We start from the raw sequence: 15,531 nt of genomic DNA, 5'->3' as shown, positions 1-15,531 counted from the left end.
TTTAATTATTTATAGATTGACCCGTGCATGGAAACAATAAACCCATGTAAGAACTCGGCTACTTGTACAGCATTGAAACAAGGTAGATACAAATGTGAATGTAAGCCTGGTTGGGAAGGTGAACATTGTGATGTAAACATCGATGACTGCGCAGAACGACCATGCCTTTTAGGAGCTGCCTGTACAGATCTCATTAACGATTTCAAGTGTGCATGCCCACCAGGTTTTACGGGAAAACGCTGTGAAACGAAAATTGAAATATGCGCGGCTAACCCATGTCAAAATGGTGTGTGCGTTGATAGATTGTTCAGTCATCAATGTGTATGTCATCCGGGATGGACTGGTGCTGCTTGTGAAATTAATATTGATGATTGTGCAAGTAACCCGTGTGGAAACGATGGAGAATGTACAGACATGGTGAATGGTTATTCTTGTACTTGTGACGTTGGTTATACCGGTAAAAGATGCCAACATTTGATCGATGATTGTGCTTCGGGACCATGTCAAAATGGAGGATCGTGTGTTGACATGTTGGACGGATTTATGTGTCGCTGTAGACCGGGTTACTTAGGTCTTCAATGTGAAGCTGGAATTGACGAATGTCTAAGCGATCCCTGCAGTCCCGAAGGTACTGAACAATGTTTAGATTTGGACAACAATTACAAGTGTGTATGCCATCCTGGATACGCCGGGTATATGTGTGAAAAGAACATTGATGATTGCGCTTCTTCACCATGCATGAACAATGGTAAATGTTACGATGGTGTCAATACGTTCTCCTGTCAATGTCCACCTGGCTGGACCGGAAAACGATGCGAAATCGATTTAAGCTCGTGCCAGAGTAAGCCATGTTACAACGACGCGACGTGTATTAACTTGTTCCAAGACTATTTCTGCGTGTAAGTATACATATTTCAGTATACTTATATAAACAAAAAAAATATTTAAAATTGTTCTACGGGGATTTTTTATATTTTACCGTGTTTTTTAGATGTCCATCGGGAACTGACGGAAAGCAATGCGAGACTGCACCAGAACGTTGTATTGGTAATCCATGTATGCATGGAGGTAGATGTCAAGATTTTGGATCTGGATTGAATTGCACGTGTCCAAGTGATTACGATGGAATCGGTTGCCAATATGAGTTTGATGCTTGTCAAGCTAACACGTGTAAAAATGGAGCGACATGTATTGATAACGGGCCGGGGTACAAGTGCATCTGTCCACCTGGATTTATGGGCAAAAATTGTGATGAAGATATAGTTGACTGCAAAGAAAACTCATGTCCACCTACAGCTACTTGTATCGACCTTACCAATAAGTTCTATTGCCAGTGTCCGTTTAATTTGACGGGAGATGATTGCAGAAAAAGTAAATTACAATGCATGCTTAGAAAATGGTCAAAACCTATTTTAAATGTTAAATTTTATTTCAGCAATCCAAGTTGATTACGATTTTAGTTTCCCGGAAGAGACATTAAGTAGTGCTGCTTTAACAGTTCCATTCCAATTCACGGGAGCTAGAGATAGTTTCACTATTGCTATGTGGGTTCAATATGCACAAAAAGACGAACCAGGAATATTCTTCACACTTTACAGTGTCACGTTAGTTTAACTAAATAATAATCAATAGTATGAATTTATGTAAAATATAATTTTTTTGAAATTGTTTTTAGGTCTCCCCATGTAGTACAGGGTCAACGAGTTCTTATACAGGCTCACTCTAGTGGGGTTGAGGTATCAATTTTCCCAGAACTTCAAGATGTATTTTTGGCTTTCCATGAATACACTACTATTAACGATGGTCAGTGGCATCACATTGCTATCGTGTGGAATCAAGGTACATTAACTTTGATCACCGAAGGATTAATCGCAAGTAAAATGGAAGGTTACGGAACGGGAAGGAAGTTACCAGAGTTGTGAGTTAAATTGTATATTCATTTATAATAAACATATTTTATAAATCTTTTTTCCGTTATAGCGGTTGGGTTGTGTTAGGAAAGCCAAGGATGGACAGAAAGACATTTACAGAGGCTGGTTTTAAGGGTCAGCTGAACAAAGTACAAGTTTGGGGACGTGCTCTTGATGTCACTAATGAAGTGCAGAAACAAGTGCGTGATTGTAGAACCGAGCCAGTACTCTACCAAGGATTAGTTCTCACGTGGGCAGGTTTTGACGATATCCAAGGGGGTGTTGAAAGAATTGTTCCTTCGAAGTGCAGTCAACACTCTTGTCCAGTTGGATACACAGGACCGAACTGCGAACAGCTTCAAGTCGATAAAAAACCACCTCAAGTTGAATATTGTCCAGGTGATCTTTGGGTAATTGCGAAAAATGGATCAGCGGTTGTCAATTGGGATGAACCGAGATTTACTGATAACGTTGGAGTTGTAAGAGTTGAGGAAAAGAACGGTCATAAGCCCGGCCAAACACTTCTATGGGGAACTTATCGTATCGCATATGTAGCATTTGACGAAGTTGGTAACGCTGCAGTATGCTCTTTCAGAGTGTACGTTCTGTGTAAGTAAAGTTTTAACTAGCGTTTTCTAAAAAGATTTTACACACAAATAACGTTGTATATATATTGTTTGGTTTCAGCTGAATTTTGTCCAACGCTGGCAGATCCTATTGGTGGAAAGCAACAATGCAAAGACTGGGGTTCTGGTGGACAATTCAAAGTGTGTGAAATCAGTTGTAATCCGGGATTAAGGTTCTCACAAGAAGTCCCGAAATTCTATACGTGTGGCGCTGAAGGTTTCTGGAGACCCACCATAGATCCGGCTTACCCGACAATATATCCTGCATGTTCAGCATCTAAACCAGCTCAACGAGTGTTCAAGGTTGACATGAAATTCCCTACGTCAGTATTATGTAACGAAGCGGGACAAGGAGTGTTGAGACAAAAAGTCCGAAATGCAATAAATACGTTGAACAGAGACTGGAACCTCTGTTCGTATTCTATTAAAGGAACACGCGAGTGCAAAGATTTGAACATTGACGTAAAATGCGATCATCGATCTTCTAGGCCAACGAGAAATGTAACTGTATACGACGAATATGATTCTGCTATCGTAATAAGGTAAAAATGAATGATGTTTATATTAAAAATGTTGACATACGAATAATTATATGTAAAATTTGTTCAAATTCATTACTTGTAAACTAAAAGATGATTGTGTTCAATATTTTAGAGAGAAGAGGCAAGCCAGTGACACATACTCAGTACAGATTTCGTTCCCAGCTATCAAGTAAGTAGTATTCATCGGTTTAACCAGTGGTGCATATTACTAATATTGTAAGTTTGAATACTAACACTTTGTTGTTTTCAGTGATCCCGTGGTCAACAGCAACTCAAACCAAAGAGCAAACATTCAAAGATTATTGGAGAAGCTCATATTGGAAGAAGATCAATTTGACGTGCATGACATACTACCGAACACCGTCCCAGACCCAGCTTCTCTGAACTTGGAATCCGATTACGCTTGTCCCATTGGCGAAGTGGTCATGGCACCAGACTGCGGTAAGACACCTCTATGAACATTATATACTGTTATTGATTTAGTTTAAATTATATATGACAACCTTTTCACGTGCGTTTCGTTTTACAGTCCCGTGTTCTGTGGGAAGTTACTTCGAAAAGGAAACGAAAAAATGCGTACCATGTGCGGTGGGTTCGTACCAAAGCGAATCCGGTCAGTTACAGTGTTCAGTGTGCCCAGCAATCGCGGGAAGGCAAGGTGTGACCGTATCGACGGGTGCTAGGTCGGCGTCCCACTGCAAAGAAAGGTGTCCAGCAGGCAAGTACTACGACGACGAGGCCGGTCTGTGCAGAAGTTGCGGTTACGGTTTTTACCAGCCGTCGGAAGGCAGTTTCAAATGCCTTCTGTGTGGCCTCGGCAAGACTACGCGGACCACGGAAGCAGTGTCCCGAGAGGTTAGTCACACGACCATAGTATTATAAGACGTAAAAAAGACACGCGCCTTGTCATGTTGTCTGATTGCTGTTTTATTGCAGGAATGCCGAGATGAATGTGCTGACGGCATGCACTTGGGCATGGAAGGGGAATGCGAACCGTGTCCGAGGGGTACTTACCGAACTCAAGGCGTCGAACCGGCATGTCAACAATGTCCCGCCGGTAGAACCACCAAGCAATCGGGAGCTTCCAGCATTGAGGAATGCTCGTTGCCAGTCTGCATTCCAGGTAATAAAATGTCACCTACTAAATAATCATATATATAATATCAGCGTGATACAGACCCATCTGACCGCGAGTGATAACGTTTTTGCAGGCACATATTTGAACGCGACCCAGAACAGTTGCATCTCGTGCAAGAAGGGCACTTATCAACCGGCCACGCAGCAGACCAACTGTTTGCCGTGTCCTCCAAACATGAGCACCAAGACCATGGCTGCCGTAAGTATATTATACTAAATTTGAAACGAAAACGGCCATCGCCGCAAGTGTGGTTTCTGTCAGGCTCTGTTAGGTATGGTAAATAATAATAATTACGACGTTTGTCGCAGACGAGCAAGTCCGAATGTTGGAACCCGTGCGAGGCGAACGTAGCGGGCAAGCACTGCGACGTTAACGCCGACTGTCTGCTGATACCAGAGACGTCAGACTTCAAGTGCGAATGCCGTCCCGGGTTCAACGGAACTGGTAAGGCGTGCAAAGACGTGTGCGACGGCTACTGCGAGAACAAGGGAACGTGCGTCAAGGACCTGCGCGGTCAACCATCGTGCCGCTGCGTCGGCTCGTTCATCGGGCCCCACTGCGAGGACAAGTCCGACTTCGCGTACATCGCCGGTGGCATCGCGGCCACTGTCGTGTTCCTCATCGTCATCGCGCTGTTCGTGTGGATGATCTGCGCTCGGTCGGAGCGCGTCAAGGAGCCCAAGAAGCTTATGGCCCAGACCAATGACCAGACCGGGTCCCAGGTCAACTTCTACTATGGCGCTGCGCCGTACGCTGAGTCCATAGCGCCGTCTCACCACTCCACGTACGCGCATTACTACGACGACGAGGAGGACGGCTGGGAGATGCCCAACTTCTACAACGAGACGTACATGAAAGGTAATTATATATTCGGCAAAAACAATTTTTTAGAATATCCATATATATGTTTATATTACAATCATAGTGGTAGTGTATATAGTACAATCATAGCATATTTGTCGTACGAAATCTCCGTGGTTAGATTAATGTAATAAATTGTAAACGACGTTTGTGTGTTCGCAGAGGGTCTGCACAACGGCAAGATGAACAGCCTGGCCAGGTCGAACGCCAGCATTTACGGTAACAAAGAAGACTTATACGACAGACTCAAGAGGCACGCTTACAACGGCAAGAAAGGCGAGTAGTGTGATATTTTATTACCTTTTATTATGCTCCTTTGCACGATATCGAATAGCCTATTTACAAATGCCTCGTGTCCCTAAGTTTATTACAGAAATTCATTATAAAAAAATGTGTTTTCTCAAATTATGACATTCTATACTTACACAGAATCCTTGATTGTCTCGTTGTAATGTTATATACAATTTATATAGTAGGTATTACAACTTTTAATATTTTTTGGTTAATTTCGGTTGTACCGTACACAGTTCTTGGTCAAGTTTATTCGGTGGAGTGTTGAGTATCTGTAGACTAGAAATAAATTACAGTACACAAGGGGTGGGGGGTTTATCCCCGCGCCCCAAGCCCCAACAAGCTCATAGTTCTATAAAATTGTATATTGTTAAAAACAAAATTACAAAAAAAACATGTTTTCTGAAAATTATGACTTAGCCGCCAACCAAGTCTCTAAGCCAGCCCTGAGTACTAACCTACACACAATATGAGGAAGTGCTATGGAGTTACAATTTCATAAAAATAATTGTGAATTTCGTTTGACCTGTGTCTCTTATACTTGTTTACAGATAAAAGCGATACCGAAAGCGAATGCCAGTGAATAGACTACGAATAATAATTAGTTGCTCAAAAGTAAAAAAAAAATAATCAATATAAATATATAATTTTATACTACAATAATTCGTACGAGTCGGGCGAACGTGTGGTTCGCGGTCGAGAAATCAAAACCAAACGGAGTGCGTTGTCTATTTGAATTTGTCAAACTCCAGGAATGACTATTGGCTACACCCGACTTTTCCTCAAGACAATACGAACCTAATTATTTATAACTTAATATAGAAATTTAGTGTCATAATATTATGTACGCGATGGTTTTGTATGTATTGTGTAAATAGATATAAATATAATTGTTATTATTTTTAACAAATCCTAATGCATTCAAACATTAGCGTATAGGAATAAGAGACTATTGGCTCATAAACCAAATTTGTACAGTTTAGACGATTTTTATTATTTACAATTTTTAAGTGTCATTATTCAATCATTTTTTATCGTAGCTTGTAAGACAAAAAATAAATAATTTATTTGTTTTAGATATATATTTTTTTTACCATCAAATAAACAACAAAATAAAGTATAAATATATATATAATATGCATTTTCAGTATAATATTATATTAAGTGTTTTTAAATTTCATAGTAACATTTATTTAATATTATTTTTATTAACTAATAGGTAATAAAAATAAATATTTCCGGATTATTTTAAAAAATAAATAAATGATCCACAAAAAGGAACTTACCTTAGTTGAATATTCTCATCAGATAAAATAGGTAAGTTATAATATTGACTATGCATAATAACATTATATATTTATATTATTATATATAATTATACTATGTTTGATCAATGATGTATGCAACTATGTAAGTGCTAAGTATGTAACGTGCAATCATAGATGATAGATGTGAGATTGAGATTTTAGATTTGAGATCTCGATGGGCGTTTACTGTATACTGTATCACACCAAAAACACTTCGTTATAACTCCGTGTAAAAAAAAGTTAAAAAAAGGTTTAAAAAAAAAAAGTAATGATTAAATCTTTAAAAGACGTGATATAATATGGAAACTAAGTAAAATGCCATTTTATAATATTACAAATACCTATGATGACAAATAAGATCAATTGTAATGTTAAATACTTAGTCAACATATTGTTTAACTATTTGGTAGGATGTAGAATTAATAAATATACTTAAATAAATACAAATAAGTAACCACTATAGTATTAATATATTGTATAAACAATAATATGTTGACTAAGTATTTAACATTACAATTGAACTTATTTGTAATATTATAAAGTGGCATTTTACTTAGTTTCCATAATATTATATCACGTCTTTTAAAGATTTAATCATTACTTTTTTTTTTAACATAGTTTTTTTTTACACGGAGTTATAACGAAGTGTTTTTGGTGTGATATCAGCTATTTTTTTATGAAATAAGTCGCGATTTTATTTGACTGTATAGGTATAATAATAATAATAATAATCATCCATATAGCCGCGTAGTAGCGTACATCGTTGGCCTCCTGTTATTATATCTTTTTTTCTATTTTAGTTTTTTTTTTCTATAAAACTAAAATAGTAAAATGTAAACATCTTTTCCACCATACTTATAGACATATCGTTACATCTAACTTATATTTTATTATTATGTTTAGTAATTAATGTATAATGGGCTTGAGACTTGAGTCATAGACGGACCATGATGGCAAATCATAGAATTAAGAGCTTAATATGATTTGCCATCGAACTTAATTGTTGCCATGGATAATGAATTTATCACCAGATTGTTTAATTTATTATTAAAATTGTTCCAAGTTTTCAGCATAATAATATAATACCGTCGCGCTTGATCACGAATTCACTAAACAGTAAACAATCACAGTTGTTAGCAATACACGAATGGTTGCCGGCGACCGACATCCGAGAGACCACGCCGCCGTCACGATGAGAGTAGTGGGGATGGATACATTAACGATATTTTCGTTCCGTACGGTCTTAAAAGTACTTGCGTCATTTTTGCTTATAACTTAAAAACCATCTAACCACTCTGCTAGCGGGTCCCTCTGTTCCCATCTGCACAATATTTCTGATCGATTGATACCTTATACGACTTTATAATATGTTCAGCCGTTTGCCCTGTAGAGCTTGACAATGGATTGACATGAATTAAGACGGTTTTTCAAGTCTCCTTCTGCTTAAGAATATGGTAAACCGTATTGTTATTGTAAACCTTAAACATATTAATTGACACTATCAACGTAATGCACAAGCAGTCCCGGGCCCAGCAGCGCCGTCGATCCACTTCAAAAATAATAAAAAAAAGGCTGGAAAAGGCCGGAAAAGGAAATAAACGACGGCAATAATGGCTGCAGATAATTAATTAACAGAATATACCATATACATAGAAATTATTATAATATAGAAAAATTATGCTTTATTATAAATACATATATCTAATAAGATTAATTTATAAATCATAACAATATAATGTAACCGTCTTATCCAATAAAGTAATTTTCTTACATTTAACTACCTAACAAAATTAAAAGTACAAATATGTAATAAAAAATAAAATTTTTTATGTAATATTTGAATCTAACTACCAATGTTTTATTGATTGTCACAAAATGTTTTTGGGTCCCTTATAAAACCTAAAAATAAAAAATAAAAACAGTTGGATAAAAAATTATTTTTTAAAATTTTAATATAAATATAGAACCACTTATTATTAATTAATTATAAAATGCCAGATTTATGTATTGTAGCCAGTTTAATAATTATTACCTGAACTATAAGTTCTTACAAACTTTTGGGTGTAAGCTGAAATAATATGTATTAGGTTCTGTAAGTACCTACCTATTTATTGTTACTTTATTAGCGTAACATTGTTTATATATAGTTGTTCAGTAAAATTATATCTACATGAATTAAAAACATTTTACAATTAAATATTTATTTTATCGAAAACAATATTTCAAGCAATAATCATCGCAATCAATGCAATAAATTCGTGTTTCACCCGTAACTCTATAAATAATTTGTTTTTTCAAATTCTGTTTTCGCAATATTATTTTTCTTAACGTCGTCAAGTATCAAAATCAATATCTAATAAAAATATTTTTTTTGGTTATGTCTTTAACAACAATTTTACTTACGTCTTCTAGGTATTAAGACTTTTTCTTGCTCTAATCAACACAAGTAATACAATTAGAATAAAATATATAATACTAACGACTAACTGTCCCGCCCAGCGTTCCAAGCGTCAATGATTTATAAATAAATTTGTAAAAACATGTAAATGCCATATATTTTCTACTATAATATTATAAAAGTATTAGCTGATTGATTCCGTGCCCTTTGTTTCCCATAGAAAATGGCAACTCTTAAAAAAATTATGATTGTTCAGCAGTTCAGCTCCTTTTATGTGTAACTCACTGCAGTAAGTGCAACTATACGTGGATCGCGGACAAAGTGCAACTCATACTTTTTTGAGATAATATGCGCGTAAATACAAAAGGTGCTTCTATTTTCGATTAAAAAAAAATTTCTATCGTAAATCTCAAAATTTCTGTTTGAGCACCTCCCGGGGTGTTTCTCTTCTATATTATGCATGTTTATATACATATAAACCTTTCTCTTGAATCATTATATCAATTGAAAAAACCCGCATCAAAATCCGTTGCGTAGTTTTTAAGACCCAAGCATACAGACAGAAAAAGGGACTTTGTTTTATAATATGTTAAGATAATATTAATTTAATTAACGATTAACCAATAGAAATTAGCAACCAATAATTATAATTATAATAGCAACTATAGCAACCATTTATAAACAAAAATTTCTATCGTAAATCACAAAATCGTGGTTTGAGCATCCTGTTTAATTGATATAGATATAATTTTATTTAATACCAGTTTTGAGCTGTGTCACTATTTTTCAGCAGGCAATATAGGTACACAAAAATGATTATTTCAGTCACGAACAGTGACATAACTACATAAGTCAAAATATTTTCAAACCTTTGTTAATAACATTAATAATAATTTATCCATTTATAACATTTACGTTAGCGTATTTTTTAAACCTTAAATAACTCATTAGTCATTACTCATTAGTGTCATTACCAATAATTGTGTTTTTGGTTGAGTCACTATTCTTTCAGTACTTAGTGCGAATTATATTATTATATCGAGTATCCAAAATAAACAACTAAATATAAGATCATAAAGGCTCTTTCATAAACAAACTAAAATCATTATTCATTACTGGATGGTTGACGGACTACCTACTGGTGAACTGGTAACAACATAAAATGAAATTGATAATAATAATAATAACGTTGGCATAAATTTTACAACAGCTAATATCTATAAATAACGAATGTATCCTTACCTACATCCACAATACGAAATTCCCAACCATCTTTATTGGAATAATTTTTATCTAAATTAAGTATAATACATAAGTTACTGTAGTCTGTAAACATTTCAGCCCATGCAAGGAATGCATATGATCCGCCAATTTAAGGGAAATTGATGTATGGCACCATATTATATAATATGTCTTTGTGTTATTTACCTTAGAAGGTTCACTATGTTGAAAAAAAAATTAAGGAAGAACTAAAAGTTATAATAATTATAAATCACTCATCCGTTTTTTAGGGCCAATAAAAGTTATTATCCGATAAATTGATGAATCATGATGTGTTCCTCGAAATTTGCTGAAATAGTTGGTTTATCAATTAACCAATTTATCATTTTTATGTTTTGGGTACACAAATTATGTAGTATATTATTATAAGAGTATTAAGTATAAACAGTAAATTACATACTTATCATGCCTGTAACATTCATGAAACCATCAGTTACCAGATCTTCTGTAATTTATTATATGATGATTCAAATAACAATACGTACATTTATATAATATTTTTAAACTATCAACTGGTATAGCTGATATATTATGTATTTAATGTTACAGTTATTTTATTTCCATAATATAGGTATTCAGTTACAAATATTAATTTATTTACAAAAGTTTATTATAACGAACAATAAATGTATGATTTAACCGTAATACTGTATAATATTATGCAACTAAAATACGGGGGCCCAAATTTAAGAACTAGGAACCTAACATCGTGCGAATCTCATTGAACATGTTTTATTAATACTTCAACTTTTTATACAATTTGATACAACTTTTGATAAGCGATACCTAAGCCCAAACTATCTAACAATAATATTTAAGTAGCGTATTATTTTTTAATTTATCGTATTTATAACTAAACGAATTATTGAATTTAGGAATTTACTTGAACCCGTATTTTTTTAAGACAATTTAAGTTTAATAAGAATAATCAAAGTTAAGCAATGGGCATTGACTAGTTAAAAAAGTCAAGTTAAAAATTATTTATTTAACTTGACTAGTATATGTTAATTTTCAAATCACTTATTAACTTAACTAGTTTAATAAATTGAGGGTCAAAATAACTTAGTTTTTCTCAGTTTATTTAAAAATAATCCATCAAGTTAAAAAATGGTTTTTCCCATTTTTTCCCCGACGCTTTCTAAAAATATGGACCTCTCATAAAGTACCAATTAGATTAACTTTTGTATCAGAAAAGATGCTGATGACTAAAATTGGAGCACTTTTACTACCACAAATGTTGATAACAAACAGAAAAAAAACACAAATAATAACACAAATAATTGAAGTACAATACATTCATTGCACAGATCAAAATCTAATAATCAAATACTACAATAATTCAAACATTTCTGTTATTTTTCTTGATAAAAATAATTTTATATTTAGATATATTTTAGTAGATTAGATAAGTATAATATTATATAACCTTGAAATAATATTTGTTAAATTATTAATTAAGATGTATATAGTTAAAATATTTAATAATCATGTAAAGTTAAATAGGTATATACACTGTACATTACGATAAAAGTTCAATATAATTGCTTATTTTAATTGGGGTGGCTCTAAGTGATTAGATTTGTCATGCATTTAGTGTATAATAATATGTTCATGCGTATAATGTATAGTTATGTTGTAAATTAAAATAGAATAATACTTACTATAACAATCTTTAGTTTTATCTAGATCCAAAATATTAAATGGTTTGTAAAAAATGTTAAATTTAAAAAATAATGAAGTTGTAAAACGGTTGGCTTTGAAGAGAACATCAAATCCACTTTCAAATGTATTACTGTATAAGGTAAGGAGTCAACCACTGTGCCGCGGCGCAAAATTGTGCCGTGTAATTTTTGTCTTATTATGTGTGCTAAATATATTAATCAAAATTATAATTTATATTTATAATAACATTGATTTAGAAATCCCCTGAAAATAAGATTGATAAAATGTTCAGATAGAACAGCTATATAACTATTAATTATATGTCCGATAGGTACGGGTAGTACAAGCAGTCACTGAGTAACTGTTATTCTGTATACTAATATAGTGATAATCGCGAGAGTGTAATTTGTAACGTGTATATTTTGATCAAAAATTATTGTACTTAAATTTAAAAATGGATAGATTTGTAAAAAAAACTTGGATTGATGGATAATGGTGGCGTTAATGTAAATGACAACAATCTAAATATTGAAATTAATATTGAACACTCAGCTTCAATAAGTGATAAAAGATAAATGTAAATATGCTGATATTATATATATTATTTATGTTTTGGATTTATGTGGAATGACGATATTTACTGCCCTTTACCTGCTTGTATCATTTGCGGTGAACATTTAAGTAATGGTACCCAGTAAATTAAAAAGCGACAACAGAACATCCGGGTCATTGAAAACACGTAGGTACATATTTTGAACGCCTCTTAAATTCAAACAAAAATGCTGCATCTAGTATGATAAAAAAAATGATAATATTTACCTGATAAAACTCTTGAAGCATCATTTAAAGTTGCAGAACTAATTGCTAAAAATATGAATTCTCACGAGTCCCACGGATTCGAGAAAAATTAATAGAACATGCCTGTTTAGCTATAGTTCAATAGTTGAAACAATATTGGGTAAAGAAACTTAAGTTTTTATATCTAAAGTCCCACTTTCCAACAATACTATTAGCCACCGAATAAATTAAATGGCTGATGTTATTAATGAAATTGTTTTAGAAAATTAAAAATAAAAAATAATTTTCATTACAAAGGTTTTGCCAGATTTGTTGATCATTCTAATATTGTTGAGCAATTTCTATTTTGCAAAGAACTAAATTCAACAACAACAAAAACTAAAAAACATTTTAGTCTTGAATACCGCTTTTAACAACTAACAAAATGTACCTATAAAATGTATTTATCTATTAGCAAAAACAGAACATTTCTCAAGACTTAGGTGTGTAGGACGCACCTGGGACCTGAGTGTAACAAGCTGTGGAAGCAATGTTTTTTTAGTGCAAATGATATTATATTTTAATTCAAAGCCAAACCAACCGATGACATTTACAGAAAAAAACCTAAAAAAATTGGAAACTGAAAGTAAAAAAATAAAAATAAAAAAAAAAAGTCAAAATTGTTTGAAAATCCTATGGTGTATAGACAATGGTAATACATATAAACATTCAGTGAAAATCGCATGTATATACGATCATTTGTTTTAGAGTTACACCAAAAACCAAAATCGATTTTGTCGAAAACCGTCAAAATCCCGTTTCTTAACAGTTTATAGATAGTTACAATTATGCATTTTATACCTATGATTTGCCATTAATATTATAATTTATAATTTATGATTATTAAGATTATAATCTGTGATGTATCATGTAAAGTAAAAAAAAATGTATATACTTACTAGTGAGTAATACACAATCATTTAACATAAAAAATATAGTCAATATACTAATATGTTTGATCATGTTTGAAGGTACAATAAATGATCAATATTTAGTGTTGAATATAAGACTGCTATAAATATTTTTCTAGTTTTGATATTTCGAGGGTTTTTCAGCATACAAAACAAGTGTAGGTATTCATAAACAATTGAGTAAACAAATCAATAAAATAGTACCAGTGTAAAGATAAAATAAATGTGTTGTATATTGTTATCAATAACAGTGGCATAATCATGAGATGGGGGATTTGGGCTTCGTCCCCCCACAATTGCTTTTTTACTGGCAAACAATAGCCTATTTTATTTAACTATAAATATTATAATTTATAGATATTATAGGTACTATAGTAAAATGTATAGAAATAATACATAAAAACCCGACTCGCCTGTACTATTATAGATGTACATAACTATTAACTAAGATAATATTATTTCGTAATAAACGCTTATTATCACTATTGCACACATAGAAATCAGTTGTTAATTTAACTTTTACATAAATTGTTGAACAACTAAATTATTAGTTATGTGTTTAGGATAGTTAATAGGTAACAAATATTGAAATACGGCATAACAATGCAGTTTAGCTGCAAAGCGATTTTTGGAAATTTTTTCCAAATTGTAAATAATATATTAATATTATTATGTTATGACAGATGTCAGATTAAAATAAGGGATTTCATTAAAAAAAAAATGTTACCTATATAATGTTATTTTCAATCAAAACGTTTTAGGATTTTACCTTTATGGACGCGGCGTAGTTGGCACTACTGCGTCTTACGAATAGAGAACATGGACAGATTTACGTAAAACAGATTCCGTTATACTCTGTTATTCTTTATATTATAATTTTTAACTGATTTATGTCAGTAACTTGCAATTCTAATACAATTCAATACCAAAGAAGAAAAAATGAAAACTTAGGAAAGCCAGTTTTATAAAGTTCGATTTTGATTTTTGGTGTAAGTAACCAACTCTAAAAAAAAAAAAAAAACTAAAGATACATGACAATTTTATTGAATTGCCCTCGGTCAAAAAACTTGAAAATTCAATACAATTTCAACATAAATAAAAACTTTGAACATAAATCCACGGTATTCCTTTATTCGTCAAAACCGTGCACATTTCCTATCTAATTATTTTGAGTTAAATATTCATAAATTTTATATTTATATCTAAAATTTGAACATGTAATACGAAATTCCCTAAAAGATATCGTATACTTAACAAGCGTATTAAGTTCAATTTTTTTTTTGACATTAGATTTACATTCGTAAATAAATAAATTCTCGTTAAACGATTTTACCTTATTTTTTTGTAACTTAAAAACGAATAACCGTACCTAGATACTTGAAATTTTCAATAAATTTTTATTTAAGCATTTTCTACAAATTAACAAAAATATCGGTAAACAGATTTTCGCTGGGTCAAAATAAAGCTTGAAAATTGAATACAAGGTTTCTCAAAAGCTTTTATAGTACCTAGTAGTACCTAGTACAAAAATATTAAAGATACATATATGAATACTCGATTTTTATAAGGATTAAAAATTCAAATGTTTACAAAACTCATCAATATCACGAAAATGTGCAAATTAATTTTTGGTTAAAACTGTTTAAATTAATGTTCATTTTATATAGTTAAGGATTGCAAATTTAAAATGTATCGAAAAAATCTAAAAAAAATTTTCGCAGTTTTTTATTTACAGATATTTTGAGTTAAAATTTGGACAAAATTAGA

At 32.5% G+C, this 15,531-nt stretch overlaps 1 protein-coding gene and 1 pseudogene across 1 annotated transcript in view; both read left to right on the top strand.

Moving 5' to 3' along the window:
- The window catches only part of LOC132939847 (uncharacterized), a 52,456-nt gene extending 46,012 nt beyond the window's left edge, over positions 1–6,444 (top strand). The window contains exons 28-41 of the mRNA XM_061007246.1: positions 16–899; positions 992–1,371; positions 1,436–1,604; positions 1,676–1,918; positions 1,981–2,519; positions 2,598–3,078; positions 3,191–3,247; positions 3,329–3,519; positions 3,608–3,933; positions 4,015–4,201; positions 4,290–4,414; positions 4,525–5,074; positions 5,240–5,353; positions 5,920–6,444. Of these exons, the coding sequence (XP_060863229.1) occupies positions 16–899; positions 992–1,371; positions 1,436–1,604; positions 1,676–1,918; positions 1,981–2,519; positions 2,598–3,078; positions 3,191–3,247; positions 3,329–3,519; positions 3,608–3,933; positions 4,015–4,201; positions 4,290–4,414; positions 4,525–5,074; positions 5,240–5,353; positions 5,920–5,951 (4,278 nt within the window). The 3' untranslated portion in view covers positions 5,952–6,444. The remainder of the gene's footprint in view (positions 1–15; positions 900–991; positions 1,372–1,435; positions 1,605–1,675; positions 1,919–1,980; positions 2,520–2,597; positions 3,079–3,190; positions 3,248–3,328; positions 3,520–3,607; positions 3,934–4,014; positions 4,202–4,289; positions 4,415–4,524; positions 5,075–5,239; positions 5,354–5,919) is intronic.
- Positions 6,445–12,063: 5,619 nt separating this feature from the next.
- On the top strand, positions 12,064–13,227 carry LOC132938787 (zinc finger BED domain-containing protein 5-like; annotated as a pseudogene).
- The last annotated feature ends 2,304 nt before the right edge of the window (positions 13,228–15,531 follow it).

The sequence above is a fragment of the Metopolophium dirhodum genome, chromosome 2 (assembly GCF_019925205.1).
Source record: "Metopolophium dirhodum isolate CAU chromosome 2, ASM1992520v1, whole genome shotgun sequence".
Classification (NCBI taxonomy): Eukaryota; Metazoa; Arthropoda; class Insecta; order Hemiptera; family Aphididae; genus Metopolophium; species Metopolophium dirhodum.
Note: the sequence above shows the minus strand (reverse complement) of the source record. Positions and strands in the feature narration are given on the sequence as shown.